We start from the raw sequence: 21,880 nt of genomic DNA on the forward strand, positions 1-21,880 counted from the left end.
CTACCTATTTCCACATGTTATTTTTCCAAATGATCTTTACAATTACCATGTCTACTTAAAAAATAGTTCATGTTTTTTAGTAAGTTAGCCATTTTAACTGCATGTTTACTTTAAGAACAAGCTATTGGTTGTAATTATGAATTATACTCTGTTTCTACATTGAAATTTGTGAATTTAATTTTCCTTCTCTTTATAAATTCATTTCTTTTGTTTCCCTTAGTTTACATTGTCATATTTTTCTACCTCTTTGAATTTAATATATAATAATTTTTCTTGTTTAATAATTTTTCTTGTTTAATAATTTAAACATTAAACCTATAAAATAAATTTGAAGATATCTAAAGGGTAGTTTTTCTAAACATGCTTATCTGAACCATCTGTCAAGCAAATTCTGGGTCCAACATCCAGTGAATGCACTAGTTTCTGATTTTTAGAACTCCTCCCCATTAATTCCTTCCAATAGTCAAAAGAGTCAATTTGTACACTATTTTTCTCATTTATTTTTAGGAATTGTGAAAAACCTTTCTTTCACAATTTTATTCAATGTAGACCATTAAGCAGTCTATTCCACTGTTGCTAAGAAGAAAAAAAACATGGCTTTAACTTGTTTAATCACCATCATTACCAATTTATGTTAAATACCTAATCGTTGTTCAGTGAATTCCAAAAAAAAGTTTAGTTTTACCCTATGTAAAAAGTGTAAACTAAGAAATTTCTCAGAATTTTCATGAGCAAAATTCATAATATAATCAGTGTTATATTTTTGCCTTTTGATACCACAAATGTGACTCTTGTTTTCCTTTTTGGAATTTCTTAGTTTGAAAAAATTATAGATTCACTGAAAGTTCAAAGAGTACAGAGAAATCCCATGTACCCTTCACTCACTTTACTGGTTACATTTTACACAAAAAATATAATATTTAACTAGGAAATGTAATAATAATAATAATAATGAAAGCAAATGCTATTCTTTTAATATATTTTCCACATTTCATATGTATCTTAAATGGTTTTATACCACATTAGTATTTGGATTAAAACAGAAAAACTGCTTGTTCTTCTAGAGTTAATTTTTCAATACGCATTCCTTATTGTTATTCCATTTATCTTTTTCCTTTTACATACCCCTACAAATATAAAATAGGTCTTTTTCTCTAGAGTGTAGAGTTTTTACGCACGTTATTTTATTTAATTTTAATTTATAACCCAACATTTCAGGGTTTTAAAGAAGAGGGTTACCTCTTTTCCTTCCCAAGTTGTATAACTGAAAGGCTTTTATAAAAATAGCAAACGATTTATCCACCTAATCTCAAATTGTGGAGATGGATAATATGGCAATGTGATTTAAAAATTGATCTTAGCTCTACTCAGCTGAGCATAAAAAACAATATATGACCTGCTAAAGAAACATGGTAAGCCTGCAGCATATAGTACATCACTGCCAAAGCTAGAAAAGGCTTTCAAAGACCTTTCTACTGAGGATGTAGTTTGCTATCTTCTGTATAAGCCTAGACAGACTTTTCCTTGACCTTGAAAATAGTAAAAGCATAATCAATGATCATCTAATAGCAGTTGCTCAGGACCTGTGTATGGTGTGCGCTTCCTGCTGAACCACAGATGATGTTTACCTCATCTGAAGAAGTCATACTGTCAGACAGTCCGTAAACAAAGATTTGTCTCTCTGGAAATGCCACAGACTGTAAATATCGAACTGGTCACCTGTGGCTATTTTAGAGTCCATTCACATTAAAAATGTCATACTCTAACTATAAATGTAATATATTTATGATTCTGCAAACAGTAGGATTATGATTTTTGGAAAAAATACCTTATGATTTGCCAGTAGGAGGCATTAAGACCGTATCCAAAACTGTGTATAGCTGTTAAAAAGGTCATTCTGAAGTAAAAATACCAACCTTTATGATTCAGAAAGACAGAACTGTTTTGCATCAAGCCGAACAGAATATTTATATGCATATTGATGATTAAGATATGAACAGTATCATGGAATCAGACAAGGAGAAAAAGAAATCCAAGAAGGTTATCTGATCCAACCTTCCTTCTCCAACTGGGTGATTGTGAAACCCACAACATGGACAGGATATTAACTGGTGATGAATTCATTCATCAACTCAACAAATCTTTACTGAATACCTGTTACTTGCTAGGCACTGCATTAATGCCATGGATATAAATATATAAATATAAATACCCTGTTCTCAGAGAGTTCATAATCTAGAAAAGAAAGTAGGACATTGGAGTAATCAGAGTGAATTATTTCTACCCTCTGAAAGAAATGTTTAAAGTACTGGTCATCTAAGTAGTGTTATTTTACCTTGAGAAAATCAGATATGTTGCTAAAAATTCACTACTATTGCAAAAAAAAAAAAAAAGAGTGTAAAAGACAGTGAAGGTCAGAAAAAAAAATTTTGAATTGCAAGTCAAGTGGCACAATAAAAAACAGCCACCCAAGGAAGATAAGCCATTGAAGAAATCCATAAGCATTATAAAGATCTCCCCAATAGGAAAATTGCAACAAAAATGCTAAATTTCTAGAGATGCATTTGTTGAAAACTGTATATATAGTGCAAACATTGCTAAATTACATCCAGAAAGTGAGAAGTCACAAAAATATTTACAAGTGCTGTGATACCCATAGATGGTTGTTCTATAGTACAGATTAGGTTATATTGTGCCTTAGGATGGGCCATAAAAACTAAAGCAACAACACAGAACTAGGTGAATGACACAAGACAGAAGGTCTCAATGGGGTCAGAATAGGCTTTTCATCTGGCTGAGGTCTCACCAACATATTAATTCAGCAATATTGGAAGTTTGTTTTACATACATTTTCTTAATGCATACATCATATTTACAAAATTTGTACCAAGGGTTCAGTTATAATCACTAAAGCATTTTTGTTAGCATTAAAATGTACTCAGGCAAGGAAAATCAGTGTGGACAAGGGGAGAGCTCATGCTGCCTTAGCAATCACCCTTCCCTCCATGAGGCTGGCTTCCAATAACCAGGTCTCATTGGGTATTATGTGTTCAGCAGTAAAATCTGTTTCTTTTCTTTTTTTTAATGGGATAGTGAGGAATAAGAATGGGAGAGGATGAATTGCTGATATGGTGGATCCAACTGAAATTTATGATAAGGTTCCAGTGCACAAGTTAGGCAGACTAGAAGAACAGATCCTGTTATACAAGGATTTTCCAGGCTATTTTTCCCCCATTTATGTGTGCAGTACACTACAAATTCACACATCATCTTTGGATGAACTGTAGTTTTAAATAGCTCTTTTTCAAAATGAAGGATGTTTTCCCATTACATAGGAAGACAGGAAATGAAATGATATGCAGAGCTCAAAAAGGAAAGAAATCTTTAGGGAATTACTTCAAAAGTAGGCTACAAAATAGGGGGACATTGGGAATAATTTCCTAGGTTGAGTAATTCTAAAGGCCAGAGACTGTCAAGGCTTTCCTTTTTCCCCAAAGTTTTCTTCTTTATAGCAACAAAGTAATGAAAAGATTGTGATGGATCACCACAACAAACAGTGCTTTATACAAAGTCCACTACATATCTATATACTTAATAATAAAATATTGAAAGATACATTTTTATTGAAAAGCTCTGAAGTGAAAACAGAAATGACTGAATCCTTTGACCTATTATATACAGTAATGAATAAGGTACTAAATCATCAAAATATACAGCTTGTTTTAATTATGTATTAAATCATAAAAGGAGTATATTTTAATGCTTTACTCCACTGTTTTAATATAGTTAAGTAGATAATACATCTCTTTTCTTTTTATCCCATTGACTATGCCTAGTCAATTTTTCTTGGTCTTGTATTTAGTATTTCTTCATTACTGTTGTCATATGCATAATTTTAAATCAGTTCACTACCACCTTATGATTTAAATAAAATGATTTTTTTCTGCTCTCAATCTCTCTGTGCTTTACAAATTCTACACATTCTCTGGATTAAAGTTACTAAGTTCAGCTTTATGTGTATCACTATTCTGCTCAAAATGTTTTAATGGTTTTGTCACTTCCTAACACAGCATTCAAAAATGAGTATGGACTTCCTTTAGTGTGCATTGGTGGTATAGTGGTGAGCATAGCTGCCTTCCAAAAATGACCCAACCCACCATTCCAAGTTTATTACTTAACTATTTCCTACATGTTCAGTCTACTCCTTTTAATTTGTCTACTCAATATCCCCAAAATGTTCATTGTCTTTCCCAACTATATGTTTTGTCTATGTTCTCACCTACCTTTTAGACTCAATTTATATTTGCAACAAATATTAACAACTCAGCTCAAATTCACACACCTATTATTCCATTACTTGAATTATTTAAATAAGTTGCAAGATTGTTTACTTAAACATGGTTTATTGATATTTTTAATTTCTTGAAATTTTCCTGATGGTACACAGTCCAAAAACAAAAGAAAACAAAGTTTTTCCAGAGTTCATGTTTTTGCTTCTGCTGCTCTTCCTGTTAAAAGAGGACACAGTAATTTTTAACTAAACATAGTTTAGTTAATAATTATTTGAAGACCTGATTCTAATCAGATCATAATACTGGCTCCATTGCATTGGAAAAAAAGAGAACATCTTGGTTTAATATTTTAAAAAAATAGAAAATCCTACTTTACTTGTTTTTCAAAATAAATATGTTGGTATTTATTCTGCACTATGTTGGTAGTCAAGAGCAGTTAAGAGCAAGAACATTAATTCACTGTATCTATGAAGTATTCCTAGGTTAAAAGGGGAGATGGCATGTAGGTAAATGAATAAAGCATAGAGCATGTGTGGTATTATAGACAGGTGACTAGAACACTGTGAAAACCAAGGAGATAAATAAGTGTCTGGTGGAGAGTATTGTGCTTACTTCCTTATCTCATCTACATTGCTATGAACTTAGAAGACTTGCAAACAATACTTGCAGATTTGTTAATTACATTTATAAGTTTTATTTTATACACGTCTTAAAACAAAAGAGGAAATCTTGAAATTCTTTCCTCTCAAGAGACTAACTATACCTATAGGAAGTCTAATTGTTCGGGTTACATATAAGTTTTTTAAAACACTGCAATTTTCCTAGGATTTATTATGTCAAACATAAAGGAGAACAAAATCAGACTTTGTAAAATGCATGGCATTTACACTGACTCATTTTCAGCCGGCTTCCTCTAGCTTGCTTCCAGTTGGCAAAGGAAGAAATTTAAGACACTAATAAAGATGGTACTTATTTGCTGAATTTAAAATTCTGGTTGAAACCCTTGCACACTCATAGAACTCAAGAACTGAACCATTATATTTCCAGCTATAACTCTTCTCCATATAATATTGCACTATCTGATACAATATTTTGTATACCACATCATTAATCTCTATGAATCATAATCAAGACTTTAATAGAAATTAGATTACAGCATAAAAAGTATATATAAGTATATATATTAAATGTCTTAACATATCTTTTATGAAATTGGGATCCTTAAAATGATGTGAGTTCAGGTAGTGGCAAATTTTGTGGATTGCAATTTTACAGTGTTGAGAACAAAGAAAAAAAAAATGATGAAGTAACTTGTTCAGCTTACAAATGTTGGATACACAGCATAAAATTATGTAACCCATGTTGCAGGGTTTTTTTTTTTTTTTCCTGAGGTAGAAATCCTTGGAACATGGGTCCATATGTCTTGTACCCTGACTTATACAGGACACATGTGAATACGCCATGTCCTGGAACCAAACCATTGCTTTTCTGCCTATATTAAGATAACTGATTTTCCCCTTAGACTCTTTCACTGGTTGGTTTTTAAATATTAAGCTAACCTTGCATTCCTGGAGAAAATCCAATTTAATCCTGATATATTTTTTAAGTATTCCTGGATTTTACATGAGATATTTTGCACTGTATTCATTCGAGTTATTCATCTGTAATTTTTCTTTATGGAAATATCCTAGTCAGATTTTTATATTATTATTGGAAAGGTATTACTTCTGTATTTTCTGAAACATAATTTTTAAAATATAAATATGTAAACTTTTATTGGAGAAGCTATACATACCTAAAGTGTTTTGGGGGGAAAATGTTTTTATTTATGTATTCAATCACCTTAGACACAAGACTATTTAGATTATTTATTCTTGTGCTAATTTTATTAAGTTTATTTTTCTCGGAAATTATCCATTTCATCTAAATTGAAAAATTTGCTGTCATAAAGTGTCTCATATTATTGCACAGTTATCTTTATAATATCTGTAATATTTATAGAAATATCCTCTTTTAAATTCGTGATACTGGTATTTATATCTTGTATCCTTTTTTGTCAGTCTTTCAAGTTATGCATCAGTTTTATTCATCTTCTCATAGGGCCAATGTATCTATTTTCAGTTTTCTATATTACATTTGTCTTAGTTTTGGATCACTCAGACTTTGATACAAGGTTTCAAATGCCAGTAGTTTATTTAGAAGATGAAGTAACCACCATTGTGGGTAGGAAAGTGAAAGGAAAATTGCCAAAAAGTATCTGTTATGAATCTTCGGGTTATAATTAATTCTACTGGAAACACCTTAGGAACCAGTATATACACATTCCTTAGAGTAATTCCTGCCCCCTTACCAAAGAATGAGGGAGCTGTGCAGTCTACGCGTAGCATTAGTTATTGGTTGAGAACTTGTGAGAAATTGTTTCACAATATTTTTTCACATGTATGTTTCATTTCAAAAACTTAAAAAAAATTAGTAGCAGTTATTGCTGAGTAGTGGATTATAAAAGATTATTATTTTCTGATTATTTATATAAAAAACAAATTTTCTTTAGTAAGTTTGTATTTTAGCACAGATTATCAAAAGCATAAAGTGTACCTCTTAAATCCATGGACATGAGAAATGTTGGCTAGTCTGAATTTTTGTTGATTCATATGTGTCAATCCGTATAAAAGCAAGCCTAATACACATTCCAACTTGCGTTTATCCATTTGGTTTTAGGTGTCCATTAGAGATTTCAGGTTCTTTTCTTGTGTCCAAATGCATAAGCCTACTTAATTGAAATGTGTGGTAAGTAATAATAAATAATACAGTAGGGGCCGCTATCATCTTCTAAGTTTTCCCATCATGCTGTCAATGTCACCCAAAGAAACATTAATGTCCCATAACTATGCAGCAGTGGAACATGGCGTGCCAAATCCCAAATCACAGAGCTTCAACTAAGCAAGCCATCTAATAACTGTCATTGTCATAATCTTAGTGTTGGGGTTATTTATTCTATTTTTCCATCTGTCAGAATTCTGTATAAACTATTTGGTTTCTAGGGTGGGTATTATTCCAATGCACAGCTGGCTAGAATTTCCCCCAAAGTTTCTTCCCTTAGAAACTTTTGCTTGTATTACCTGTGGTCTTCCTCTCTTCACTGAGATCACTATTGGAATGTGCACTGTGATAGGCAAGGGAATTACTTTTCCTCCGTGAATTAGAATTAGATCTATAGATGAAGGCCATGAGTTTGGGAGTAAAATCATTGTATCCTTGTGAATATAATTACCTATTACATTTTCAGCTCTATTTTGCATGCCTTGCAGTAGTTTTAAATATTATTATTCAAACTGACTAACTCAGAAGCACCCTCTTTGGTCAGATTTTTTTGAGAGTGAGAATACTTGCAAAATACTAAGTTGCTTCATAGTATATTCCTAACATTTTTTATCCCACAGGAAAGATTGGATTGAAAGCTTAGGTCAAATAGGTCAGCTTTACATGAAATAACTTACTTTTACCAGAAAAATTGATGCATGAATACCATTTCTGATGTCTGTGACCATCTTAAATGAAAAGGCAATTCCACTTGAAATGGAGGTAGTAAATATAAAAGTCCAAATCCCTAATTACCGGAATCATATTGTAGTATGTTTATGCTTTTGTCTATCAAGCAAGAATAGTTTTAAGCATGCTTTCATTTCATGTGTTAGAAAGCAGTATGGGGATAGTTCTTCCAGATGTCCCTCTCTTACACTCACTCTTAAATTAAGGTACATTTACTTAGGTGTCCAATTCAAGAAATCTCCCATGAGATCTAACCACGAGTATTGGTTACCTTAGTATATTTTTGATTAGTTTTTGTAGAAGATGCAGTATGGCATTTCAAATGAAGTTTACGTTACACTTAGATGATCAAAGTATATGTAGACATAAACTAAAAACTATTAGCCAGTATCTATTGGTACTATCTGTCTTTCTGTACACCACAAAAGATTTGTTAGCAGTAAGAAAGAATCAGTATAGGCTAAATTAGAGAGCTGATATATAGGTGAAATTAAGAAAGTTGTATACTGTGAATTAATTCATGTGTTTGTGCTTAAGTTCATGTTCAGCAATGATTTCAAGAAAGGTAAACCAATAGCAAAACACCTAGCATCTGGTCACTGATTATTTTGCAACAAAGATTTTAGCCATGAGGGGCCTGGGTAGTATAGATAAATTTATCAAGATAACATTAGCATAATTATTACAAAAGTAAGTTTTCCTTTTTTCATATACTTAAGATTCTTTGAAGGAGTTAATAAAATGCATAGCATGTCTGTAATTAAGACAGAGACTGTAATTAACTTAGATTTTAAGTGGCTTTTGTTGAATCTCTCTCCACAGGCTACCAAAGAAACCGGATGACCCTGGAATAAAATTCACTAATAAATTATAAAAGTAATTAAGGACTAGAAAACACCAAATAGTTATAAACAACCAAATCTGAGCAGATGGGAAAGCTAACAACAACACTCAAAATATCATGTGTATCAGGGTTAGATAGAGTTGTCAAATTTATTAAGTAGGATTGGGTGGAGAGACATGTTCATAGGAAAATGGCAACCATGTTGAATATGTTGTGCATATTTTAGAAAAGCAGGGAGAATTGGTATGCTTCATGAAATATTTATTGAGTGATGATCATGTTTCAGGCACAATGGAAGATGACACAAAGACTAATGACATACGGCTTTTGACATGAAGAGGCTCAGAGTCCATACAGGTAACTTCAATAATAAGTACTATGATGAAAGGATACACAGAGAGCTATTCAAGTTCAGAGGAAGTGGATTTGACCCTACCTGATGTAAGGTTATCAGAGAATGCTTCCTGGAAGAAATGACACATGAACTTATTCTTGAAATATGAGTAGAAGGTGGTCAAGTGAACAAGTAGGAGATAAGGAGAAGGTATTTTCAGAGTGAAGTAAGTCAGAAAGAGAAAGACAAATACCATATGCTAACACATATGTATGGAATCTAAGGAAAAAAAAAATGTCATGAAGAACCTAGGGGTAAGACGGGTATAAAGACACAGACCTACTAGAGAATGGACTTGAGGATATGGGGAGGGGGAAGGGTAAACTGGGACAAAGTGAGAGAGTGGCATGGATATATATACACTACCAAACGTAAAATAGATAGTGGGAAGCAGCCGCATAGCACAGGGAGATCAGCTCGGTGCTTTGTGACCACCTAGAGAGGTGGGAGGGAGGGAGACACAAGAGGGAAGAGATATGGGAACATATGTATATGTATAACTGATTCACTTTGTTATAAAGCAGAAACTAACACACCATTGTAAAGCAATTATACTCCAATAAAGATGTAAAAAAAAAAAAGGAGAGGGTATTTCAAGCTGAGTTTTGACAGTGAGCACAGATAGAGAGCAGTGAAATGTCACAGGGCATGAAGGTTTTCAGTGTTACAGCTAAAGTAAAGTAGGGAGTACCATGAAGCAATGCCAAACATGTAGGCAGGGGTCAGTTTATGGTCAGTTTATGGTCAGTTTATGGCAGATTTTTTATTCTAAAGAAAGAGACTTGGATTTTATCTTGTAGACAATAAGGCTCCCACAGAAGCTATTTAGTAAGTTGAATCCATAGTCAGAGTTTCTTATTTGAATGATTACTTTGCCAGTAGAGCAAAACAGGAGAGGAAAAGTTGGTTTAGGAGGCTATTACATTGATTTGGATGATAAATAAGGGCCTGGCATAGTTAGAGAGAGTAGAGATGGAAAAAATATAGATTCAAGAAATATTTAGAAATTAGCATCATTAGACATCAATTTGGGTGTGAGAAATGAGAGATTAAAAATAAGAATTCAAGGATAATTGCCAAGAGGGAAAGTGCACATTTAAAGGTAAGAGAGAGAATTTTATCACTCTACCTACCAGCTTTGGAGAAGGATTACTGAGCAAAGTTTGGTGAGATACCTTCAAAAGTAAAGCCCTGCTGTTGAGAAAGTTGAGCAAGAAATAATACCTGCCTTTGAAGACTATATTGCTGAAACAGTGTTTTCTTGATACCAGAATGTTTGGAGCCTAGTAAAATAATTTCTCTCACTGACAATAAGTGTTGATTCTAGAAGTTTCATTCTATCTTATTTTTGACATTCAGATAGAGGTTAAGACAAGATAAACTTCCAGTAAGAAAGGACATTGGATGGTTTTGAAAAATAATGTAGACTAGGACATTTTGTCTAGTTTTATAAACTCTACCTTTGCCCTAGTATGACACATGAACTTGTATGTATGTATGTATGTATGTAAAGTTACTATATCCCATGGGTCAATACTGAGAAAAATCCACAGAGTAGAAATAGTCTGCTAAAACATGAGGTCTTTGCAGAAATGGGATATATCTCATGCATCTTTTACCCACAGCACCCCACATGGTGTTTAGTACCTAGTAGGAACACAAATAATGAGATCTAGATTTAATTGAATGACATTAAAATAAATCTGTTTTACTAATTACTTTCACAGATTAAGCTTGCAAAATGCATTACAAGGCATTTGGTGCAGAATTTTGATGGCTGAAATCATTACTTGAATTGCTTCTAACTGGGTTAAGCAGGAAATACTTTTTTCAAATAGCACCATATTACAAAGATAGAAGGGTAAGCTCATAAAAAATTTTTTATATCAACCTAGAAGGACCATAGGCCCTAATTATCAAGGAGACAGCCCTGTTCATGTCTCTCTCAAGATGGTACTAAGGCTTAATATTGCTAAATTCTATCCTGCTCAGCCACAATTGGCTTTACCCTTAATGTGGTCCCTGGCTCTTTTTCCTCTTCTGGTATTTATACATTACTGCCCATGATGTTGAATCTTGTTTTACTACAAAATCCTTTTTTAAGCTCTGCAGGTTGCAAACATACCTCAAGTAGATTTTCTACAGTAAGGAAAATTAACATTTATTGCACACCCAGTATGTGCCAAAAACTGTGCCAGGTGTTTTACATAAATGTACTTAATATTCGCAGTATTCTATAGGGTAAGTGGTATTATTATTTATTTTATACATGTGAAAACCAATGCTCAACATTCCAACATCTCACAGATATAGAGGTACAGATGGAAAAGCAACATGGTTCTTCAAGCTTTAAAAGCCATGGGCTTTCCCCTGAACCATGCAGTCTAACAAATGCACATTTGAGGAGCTTTCCTGTCTTCCATGTGTTAAACTCTAAATAAATGGATCACCCTGGTATAGTCTCCATGTTTTCAGCTTTAATTTCCTAAAATAATAGACTTCACCTATTCAGTACTTCTCTCTTTGTCTCACTTTCTCATATCCCTGAATACTGACACCACTGTCCATTGTATAATTGTATTCTTCAGTCATCCCTTGAACTTGGTTTACCTTCAAGTCTCTCCTGAATTTAATGTCCACTATCCTCTTAGCTGCATTTTCTTCTGGCCTACTACACTCTCAAACTGCTCTCATGATCCCTGAGTCTCTCTTTTCTATATGCTGCCCCTACCTTGTAGTCATTCCTCATACTCAGTCAGCCAATCTAAACTGAGTAATAAGATTCTTCTCCCTGCTGCTTAGCCTCACTTCCTAGCAGGTCACCTCTACCTCCATCATCATTTCTGAAATGCATGCAGTTCCACAAATATACCCCATTATTTCATCTCACTGTACTTTTGTTTATGCTACTGTCTTTGCTTGGAGTTTTCCAGTCCTACCCTATGGAGAACACCTGTATCATGACACTTCCAGAGGATAAAATACTGTATTCAAGCCGCTGATTCTAGGACATATAGCAGCTTTGTTAAATGTAAGATATATGTTAAGCAAAGCTTGAAACCAGAAGGAAGATATAGAATAAAACTTACGCTGTTTTCAAAACAATGGTTCTGCTTTCAACTGACTACATCCCTCATACCACAGCCCATTAGGTGAAGGAGCTCTGTGGTGGTTTGTGCTTTCTCTACCCTCTAAGATTATTTGATGGTTAGGGTTTATGCTTTCAGTACTACCACTGCTGACCTGATTCCAAGTAAATGAGAGAAGATTAATTTTGGGAACTTTTGTGCTTGTGTATCTTCCAGTACTCATTTCTCTCCATTTGCTTTAATTTTAGTAAAAGCATCAGCATATAAAGAAAAATATGTAAAAATAAGCCTAATTTCTCCCCTTTTAAAAAAATAAAAATACTGAAAATACCCTGGGTGTCCATGAAACTGCATCTGAGGGCTCAAGCTGCAGTGCTAGGAGTGACAAGTGAGCTTTATCCAGGGCTATAGCTTCCTTTGAAGATCAAGCACCCAGCTGATACACTTGGTATCATTTTAGATGTGGCTGGGGTTCCTCTCCGGTTTTAAATTCTGTTAAAAATCCTAGCCAAAGGTGATAAACTGATTCCAATTTAGCTGCTTCTTTAAACAGAATCTAAGCCCAGAAATGAAGCCAGCCACACCTTTGAAGTGCTGTTGAACATGGCAACTGAGTAGGGGGTGGGAAGAAGCAGAGCGAGAGAGGTGTGAATGGAGCTGAGTTTAAAAAGAACCATAGGACTTGGGTTGCGTTTGCTCAGCCTCTGGGTTGTTCAGGTAAGGAAAAAATATCATTAAAAATAGCGGGGGACCATCAAAATGGTTTAAACAACACATACCCTGGGATTTTCCATAGCCAGGCTAAGCACTTTAGATTCAGTTCAGGTTCTACACTGAAAATAGAAAGGTGCAGAAAGTATCTGTGCCTATGACTTATAAAGCATTGATTTTTTTTAAAGATGTTATTGCCATGTACCCAGTTTACTTCCAGTTTATCTTTTGTAGTGACTTCCTAGCAACTAGCTCTATCAAACTTTCTAAGTCATTTTATGGTGTTGTCCAAAAGCTTCAAATATATTCTCCAGAAACACTTTTCCAACAATGTAAAATTTCTAATATTGGATGTTATTTCAGGAAATTGAGGCATGGCACGTTCATGATTGCTTTGAAAATGCATATATTTCTGGGAGAGATAATAGTAATCCTTTAACACTTTAGAAGGACTTCCTCACAGATTAGAAAACAACGACTTGACAAAATGTTCAGAAGGACGGGGATGGGGGCAGGAGAGTTTTGATTTATGAGGGGACAGAAAGAAGATTGATGAGTTAAAAGATGATCTAGTACCACAGGAGTTTTGTAGATGGAACAGGAGAAATCAGGATACCACAGAGGAGTCTCAATATTTGTAAATTCCTGTGAATATTTGTGTGCTCATAGGTAGTAGAATGAAGTAGAATGGAGAAATGAAACAGCAGCCTAAATGAATTGCTTCTGATTCATTTTGCAAAATTATTTGTGTTATATGTCTGGAGACAGCAGCTTTGTCATGTAACTCTTCAGGCTCTCAGTTTTCCCAATCTATAAAACCAGAGCATGGGACTATTGGACTAAATTATGTGTAAAGTACCTTTTGGGCTAAATATATATATTTAACCTACAGTTATATAATAATAATATATTTGTATAAGTTATTTAAATTAATATATAATTAAATTAAAATAGTATATATTTAATTCAAAATATATATAAATATATATTTAATTCATGTAGTCCATACATTGTGTATATATATATATCTATTAAATATATACCTATTGAATAGATATAGATATATATTTGTTCCATTTCCAGCTCTAATAATAACTTGCTGAATGACAATAGAGCAGTCATTTACCACCTCTTGTTCTTAGTTTTCTCACCAGCAAAAGAAAGAAATAGACTCAAGGACCCTTAAGTGCCTTTTCATCTCTAATCTATCATGAGTCTGTATTTTCTGTAAATGGTTAAATTTTCCACATATGGACTGCAAGAGGAGCAGTTGTGCTTCCCTGTGTTTTATAGATTCAAAAGTGGCCCAATGTGGTGTCCAGCCAGTTAGGCCCCTAGATTCATCTGAAACCCCAATTATGCCCCTATGGCCCTTCCCACAGACCTACATGAAATTGTTTTGCTTCCTTTCTCTTCACACAAACAACCCCCACTCCATTTCTCTCAGATTGCAAAGGACTATGATGCCTCCAGAGCACTTTCTACACCAAAGCACCTACACACAGACATCTTGTTTTCTTTTATAGTCACATCCCTGATATAGTCACATGCCTAATATTTTTTTTTGGATGATATCTAGGAATTCTCTCTCTGCTCCCTTTTTTTCTGAGGGAGAAATTAATAAGAATTTCTCCTCCTTCACTACCAAAGTAGTCAGTATAGGACACTCCCTCTAAAATTAATGGCAATTTTTCCTGATGGTATCGTTAGTGGATGCAATACAAATAAAACTCTCGACTACTCCAGTGACCCTTATCTCAAGTGGATCATTTCTTTACCCAGGAAATTACAGAGAGGTGAATCCCATCTCAGTTTATCTCCTGTTCTAAGTAGAAAGACTCTCCCTTTCAACAGGGAGTAAATGATCTCAGTACATAAAAGAATGCCATCACTTATTATTGGATTGTCTTGTCTTTCTGAGCCCTGAATTCAAAACCTTTCTGTCCACAGGAGCATATTAGTTTTCCGTGCTGTATAAAAGAGACCACAAACTTAGTAACTTAAAAACAACACATATGTATTATCTCACAGTTTCTGTAGCTCAGAAGAGTACAGCTTAGCTTGGTTCTCTGCTTCAGTGTCTTATCGGGCTGCAGTCTAGGTGTTATTGGCGTTGCAGTCTCATCAGAAGCTCAACTGGGGAAAGATATGTTTCCAATTGCTCCTCAGTTCTTGACAGGATTCATCCCCTTGTGGTTGTAGGACTAAGAGCTTCCCGAACACACTTTTTTTTCTGGCTGTTGACCAGGCTGCTTTCAGCTCCTAAAAGCTACCTGCAGTTCCTTGTCACAAGACCCTCTTTCTAGGCCCTCTCACAACATGGTAGCTTACTTCTTCAAGCCCAGCAACAGAGCAAGAGTCTCTGACCTCAGGAATTCCCAGTCCCATTTTTGAGAACTTGCAACTATCAACAACAGCAAAAAGTCATGCCCACCCGAGGTAATGTTCCTTTGATTAATTCAAAATCAACTGATGTAGGACCTTAACCACATCTGCAAAATTCCTTCACATTTGCTGTATTCTCTTGGGTAGAAACAAGTCACAGTTCCTGTCTACACTCAAGGGGATGGGATTAGACAAAGGTGTGGATATCATGAGCTGGGAAATTGGGGCTTTTGGGGGGAATCTTAGGGTTTATCTGCCATAAGAAGTATTTCTATTCCATACGTATGTCAGATGAGTGCTCATTATTGACCTATTAACAAACTACTCTGTTGTTTTATAGGGGAAAATAATTGTAATTATACAAGATTGAAGCTTGTGTGTGAGCAATGGTAGGGAAATAGCAGGTGATCATTGCTTTCACCTCCTGTTCATATGGCTTTAGAAGTAACTGAATTGTATAACCGAAGTAACTGGTGTCCTTTAAATATCATAGGTTTTTTTGTCTGTATTATGAATATTTCATTTTGTATAAAACTTTTATCTTTCAAAGTGTTTTTTATAAGTGTGCTCATGTGATTAACAGTGATAGTTTGTCTATATGTTAAGTGTAAGAGGGACAATAATATTTTATCATGACTTAAAGATTTAAATATATATAAAATCAGTGAGTATCTAATTGTGATTGTCTGTGTGTACAATCACACAGGAAGCACACAAGTACCTTCCTGTGTGCCTGGCACTGTGTTAAGTACTTTGTGTATTAGCAAATCAAATTTACACAACAACCATTTCAGCTAAGTAGTGCTATAACAAATTTTAAAGACAGGGAATCTCATGATTAGGTGAGTTAAGTAACTTGCCCATGGTCATTTTGAGTCAAGATATAGGTAGAATCTGGGTTCAAGTTCAGGACTATCTGACTCTAGCTATCACCCGCATTCTTCATTATTGTACTATAGTAACTTGTGATGTATACTATTTTCTCCATTTTTTAGAAGAAGGAAATTGAGCTCCTGTCTAAGGTTAAAGTGTCTTTCCCACTTGCTTGCAGACTACTTCAGGGCAAGGAGTCTACCTTGGTCACCTTTGCATCCTCATCCTAGCACACACTAGTCAACATGTGCTGAATGACTGAAGTTGACCAAAGTCAAGGCTTTAATCCATCTCTGCTTCTTTCGAGATTTTGTATTTTCCCCTTCTAATCTGTGTCTTCCCAGACCTTGCTCTTAAAGTAAAAAATGTCACCTTGAACAATCTGTAATTTATCCAGTGGATTAGGCTTCAAGTCTTTGAATCCTTGCTTTGCTAGCATGTTAAAGGAATTGATGAATTTTGGGGAGAGACTTTTCTGGGGGAATAAACTATTTTGCGAGCACTTAGTAAGCACATTAACTCCTTGAGCCTGTGTGAATAGTACTTAAACTGAGCAAATGGTGCTCTAGTGGCCTCCATTCTAATGAATTTCCCAAAAATGGTTGACTCACCTCATCTGAAAAGATCATTTGGTGAAATGATTTGAGCCACTCAGTGGGAGAACTGATAAAAATGCAAAGTGATTGAAATGTAAGAAAAACATTCTGAACTAAAGAGAGTGACCTTTTATGAAGTTCAAGTTCTTCTCTAAGGAAATTCAGCTATTAATCTAAAATTGTTGTACACATGGCTAAGAACAAGGTGCTAAACTGTTGCTTAGGGCATACAGTGTGATTACCTTAAATATGAGATAAAGAATGGTCATTTTAGTTAGTAAGTTTATTATTATTTTCATATTCTCTGTTATGGCTGTAATAACTATCCATTCTCAAGCAGAGAATTAAGGGGCTGAATTTACTAGTAGTCAAAAGCAACATTCTAATGTCAGATTTACAATGATAGACTTTTTTTTTTTTATCAGTTTTGCATTCCAGTACACAGAACTAGCAAGATCTTTTTCTTTCAAACTTCCAACATGTCAAAAATATCCTCTTGGCACTCCCCGCCGGCTGCAGCCTGACACACCGCGCGGCCCCCCAGTCTCCCCGGCCCCCTCCCCCAGGCATGACCCAGGGCCTCGCCTCACTATGGCAGCAGCACGGCACAGCACCCTTGACTTCATGCTCGGCACCAAAGCTGATGGTGAGACCATTCTGAAAGACCTCCAGTCCATTTTCCAGGAGCAGGGGATGATGAGGTTGGTGCACACCTGGCAGGACCATGGCTATTTAGCGACCTACGTAAACAAAAACGGCAGCTTTGCCAATTTGAGAATTTACCCGCATGGATTGGTGTTGCTGGACCTTCAGAGTTACGACAGTGATGCGCAAGGCAAAGAAGTTGACAGTCTTTTGAACAAAGTAGAAGAACGAATGAAAGAATTGAGTCAGGACAGTACTGAGCGGGTGAAGCGATTACCACCCATAGTTCGAGGAGGGGCCATTGACAGATACTGGCCCACTGCAGATGGCCGCCTGGTTGAGTACGACATAGATGAAGTGGTGTATGATGAAGACTCACTTTACCAGAACATTAAAATTTTACACTCAAAACAATTTGGAAATATTCTCATCCTCAGTGGGGATGTTAATTTGGTGGAAAGTGATCTGGCGTATACCCGGGCCATCATGAGCAGCGGCAAAGAAGATTACACTGGCAAAGATGTACTGATTCTAGGAGGCGGAGATGGGGGCATATTATGTGAAATAGTCAAACTGAAACCAAAAATGGTCACTATGGTAGAGATTGACCAAATGGTGATTGACGCATGTAAGAAATACATGGGAAAAACATGTGGTGATGTCCTAGACAATCTTAAAGGGGACTGCGATCAGGTTCTCAGAAGACTGTATCAGAAGACTGTATTCCAGTACTGAAGAGGTACACCAAAGAAGGGAGAGAGTTTGATTATGTGATTAATGATTTGACAGCTGTTCCAAGCTCCACATCTCCGAAAGAAGATTCCACATGGGAGTTTCTCAGACTGATTCTTGACCTCTCAATGAAAGTATTGAAACAGGATGGGAAATATTTTACACAGGGGAACTGTGTCAATTTGACTGAAGCCCTGTCACTCTATGAAGAACAGCTGGGGCACCTGTATTGTCCTGTGGAATTCTTGAAGGAGATCGTCTGTGTCCCTTCATACTTGGAATTGTGGACACTGTTTGGAAGAAAGCTAACCTTGAAAATCAATTTCCCCTAATCATGTGTGCTGCAAATAGCCTTCCTGACCTTCATATACTGTACATGACGTCGAAAGGAGTCAGGCAATTAATTGTGAATTCCTTCAAGTTTCCTTTTTTAAATTATTTTTTAATTTAAAAATCAAATGGAAAATGTATATTTTGATGAACTAGAGTTATTTTTTTGAAGGATGATTAGACAGCACAGTGAAGGCTGCTAAATGCACTGAACCTCTAGAATGTGATTTTTGTTTTTGTTTTTCTATGTGGGCTTTTCTTGTTTCTGTTTTGGTAGACTTCGAATTTGATTGTTTGGAGGAATGAACATCATTGTTTTCTTCTGGAGGGAAGCTCTTGACGGGAGTTCCTTTTCCCCCCAAATTGACATAGGTATTAAAATTTGGTGCTTATAAGGAAAGACTTTTAAAAATGAATAGCAATGCTTCGATTAAAATTACAAATGAGAAAAAAAAATCCTTTTTCTTGGACTTCCCTGGTGGAGCAGTGGTTGAGATCCCACATGCCGCGGAGCGGCTGGGCCCGTGAGCCATGGCCGCTGAGCCTGCACGTCCGGAGCCTGTGCTCCGCAACGGGAGAGGCCGCAACAGTGAGAGGCCCGCGTACCACACACACACACAAAATCCTCTTTCTTTTCAAGGTCTTGAAAGCCATATGTACTTATCTTATTAGTATTATAGCACACATCCCAAATGCTCCTCACACCTCCTGCCCCAGCCCTAACTCTGGCTGTCTCTTCAGTTTACAGTAAAATTAAAACGAATCCAAGCTACTTTGTTCATCTTCGCTGAAAATTATTTTTTGTTAAATGTTACCTAAATTAGCCAGAGTTTTTGTTCTCATTTATATACCTGAAGCTCTTGTAAGTTTCCTTCAAATTATTATTTACCTACAAATGTGACCACTTTTACCTGCTCCTTGGAATATTTTTCATTGGTTTCTTAGACAGAATAGTGCATTATCAGTGCTAGTGAATAAACACTCTGTGAGAATGAGGTGAGTCAGCATAATCACGTGCTACTTTACTGATGAGTAAGCCAAGGTAAAGAGAAGCAGTGATTCTCCCAGTGTCAAACGTGTCAGCAAAAAGAAAACTTAAAAACCTGAGCTCATGAATTGTCGTCCAATTGCTTAATGTTCTGAGCCAAAATGCTTCTCTTTAACATCTAAAATGAGTTATTTCCACACATCTCTAAATACAGCAGTAGTTGAGTTAGAACCTGCTGTCTTTTTGTGGGACAGATTTTAACATGATTTTGATGCCAGATATGTTGGTGCAACCTTCTCATCAGAAGAAATACTTCACATTAACAATCAAAACTTACATTCTACAATGTTTTTCTAGCTCTTAGAAGCCATAGGTTTCTGAACAGACACACCAAAGGCTACCAAACTGTGTAGGGGAGTAAGGGGAGGAAAAAGAGAAGAGAATAAGGGATAAGAGATCACATATTTTGTCCTTATACTCTTTCAATGAGAGATGCTCTTGAAGTTTTCGATATGAGAGTCTTCCATTGGATTTCTTTTGACGGAAGAACTCCTATGTTCAGAAAATATTTGAAAGCTAATGATGCATACTGAGGTATAATATTTTTTATATTTTATTCTGACATCTTAAAACGTTTATATTATTTGTATAGATCTACAGACCATAGGGATCAAGGGGAATTCAATCTGTAGATTATAATGAAAATGGGACATGTTATAAGGGAGAATTTCTTATGAAAATATGCAACACTCCTTTAAAATTGCACTAACCAATATAGAGATGACCTATACAATTTTCAAATTTGAGCAGCCAGTAGAAAATAACCCCCAAAAGCCCTCTGCATGTTAGTATCCAGCCAACCGCAATTAAGGAAACCAGTGTTATTAAAAGGAAAGAACAGTTATAACTATAAATTAAGAAAATCATGCTGAAATCTGAGCCTTAGAGAGAAGATTGTAGTCATTCATTAAATCAATTCATCAATACCTAAAGGAATATTTATTGAGTCTTACTGTGGAACAAGTTGCTGTTCTAAGCTCTAGAGATAGAGCTTGAGCAAATATGCAACTGCTGGCTTTGTAGAGTTTAGGTTGTGTGGGGAGAGAGGGCAAAGCATTGGAAAGTGGAGAAGACAGACATTAAACATATAGTCCTTATAATAACTAGGTATATCATCAACATAAGCTCCAATATCAAGGAGTATATATCAAACAGCTTTCAAGGACCTTATAACATAACACAAATCTTGTAAACATGCACACAAAGACCAGTGCCTCAGAGACAAAGTTTATGAGGATTGTAGGCCTGGACTTTTCTCCTTCATCTGCCATAACCCTACCTTCACTTGGAATTGTACTGCCTATACTTGTTTTCCCCTCTAGTTTAATTCCTTACAGTGGGGTATATAGTCGATGAACTTTTGTTAAATACATGAATGAATTAATATGAAAAAAAATCAAAGTATATGCCCAGTCCCTCCTGATAAGTTAGTACTTTCCTAATGATTAATTAATTAGAATAATGTGCTGTTGCCTTTTTCATGCAAGCTATCAGGAAGCTTATACTGGCATTTTGGTTCAACCACTGGAATTTGGCTAATAAGATTTCTTTTAGCCTTTTTATTTTCCTCACCCTATTTACTTCTTGGCTTTTTTCCTTTTGTCCTGTATTGTATGATTTTGGCCTTACTCTTCCTGAATTTATTTAAGTAAGCTTAATTGAACAAATTTTGAAAGCAGACATGTTGAAAATCAATAATATTATTTAGGAAATTCAGATAGTGGAAAATAAAAACATTGAATTAGCACATATGTTTAATCCCCAAGCATATTTTCTTTTTCTTTGTCAGGAAATAAGTTGTAAATTTTAGTTTTGCAATGAGGGGAAAGGAACAAAAGATACAAATAATTGACTTATACATAAGCTTTCTTTTCCTGATTATAAAAACCAAAAAAAAACAATCATTACTGTGGAAAACATAATAAAAAAGGAAGAAAAGCAATACCATTTCTAAAATTTTTAGTGTATTTCCCTCTGGTTATGGAAAGAGAGAGATGCATATTTTGAACTTATATTGTTAATAGTTTGAGACAGATTACTTTTCATTGGAATGTATCATAAACCTTGGCTAAAGCCTGTAAAACTTTTTTAAATATTACTTTTAGTGACTGCATCTCATCCTAGCTTACTGAACACTCTCCTATCATCATCTGTGTAAGCTGTTTTAGTTTTTTAATTGTGTATTCCTAGGATTGAAAACTTATGTACAATGATCTATCCAAATTTTTTTGCATCTTTTATTTCCTTTGGGATTCTCCTGGAATTAGAGGGCCAACATATAGGGTATTTTTTTTTTTTTGAAGATGAAGAAGGTAGTCCAGATGAAATATCTTTTTACATCTCTCTCATTGCCCTATAACTTTCCTATCCTAGGAACTGATTCACATTTGTC

The 21,880-nt window shown here is 35.1% G+C and overlaps 1 protein-coding gene across 1 annotated transcript; it reads left to right on the top strand.

Annotated features, from left to right (window-relative positions):
* The first annotated feature begins 17,238 nt into the window (after positions 1 to 17,238).
* LOC132522937 (spermine synthase-like) lies at positions 17,239 to 18,447 on the top strand. The gene is given in 2 exon segments (XM_060153500.1): positions 17,239 to 18,077; positions 18,080 to 18,447. Coding segments are annotated over 2 exon segments (1,116 nt in total). The 5' UTR covers positions 17,239 to 17,324; the 3' UTR covers positions 18,443 to 18,447.
* Positions 18,448 to 21,880: the final 3,433 nt, after the last annotated feature.

The sequence above is a fragment of the Lagenorhynchus albirostris genome, chromosome 7 (genome assembly GCF_949774975.1).
Source record: "Lagenorhynchus albirostris chromosome 7, mLagAlb1.1, whole genome shotgun sequence".
Lineage (NCBI taxonomy): Eukaryota > Metazoa > Chordata > Mammalia > Artiodactyla > Delphinidae > Lagenorhynchus > Lagenorhynchus albirostris.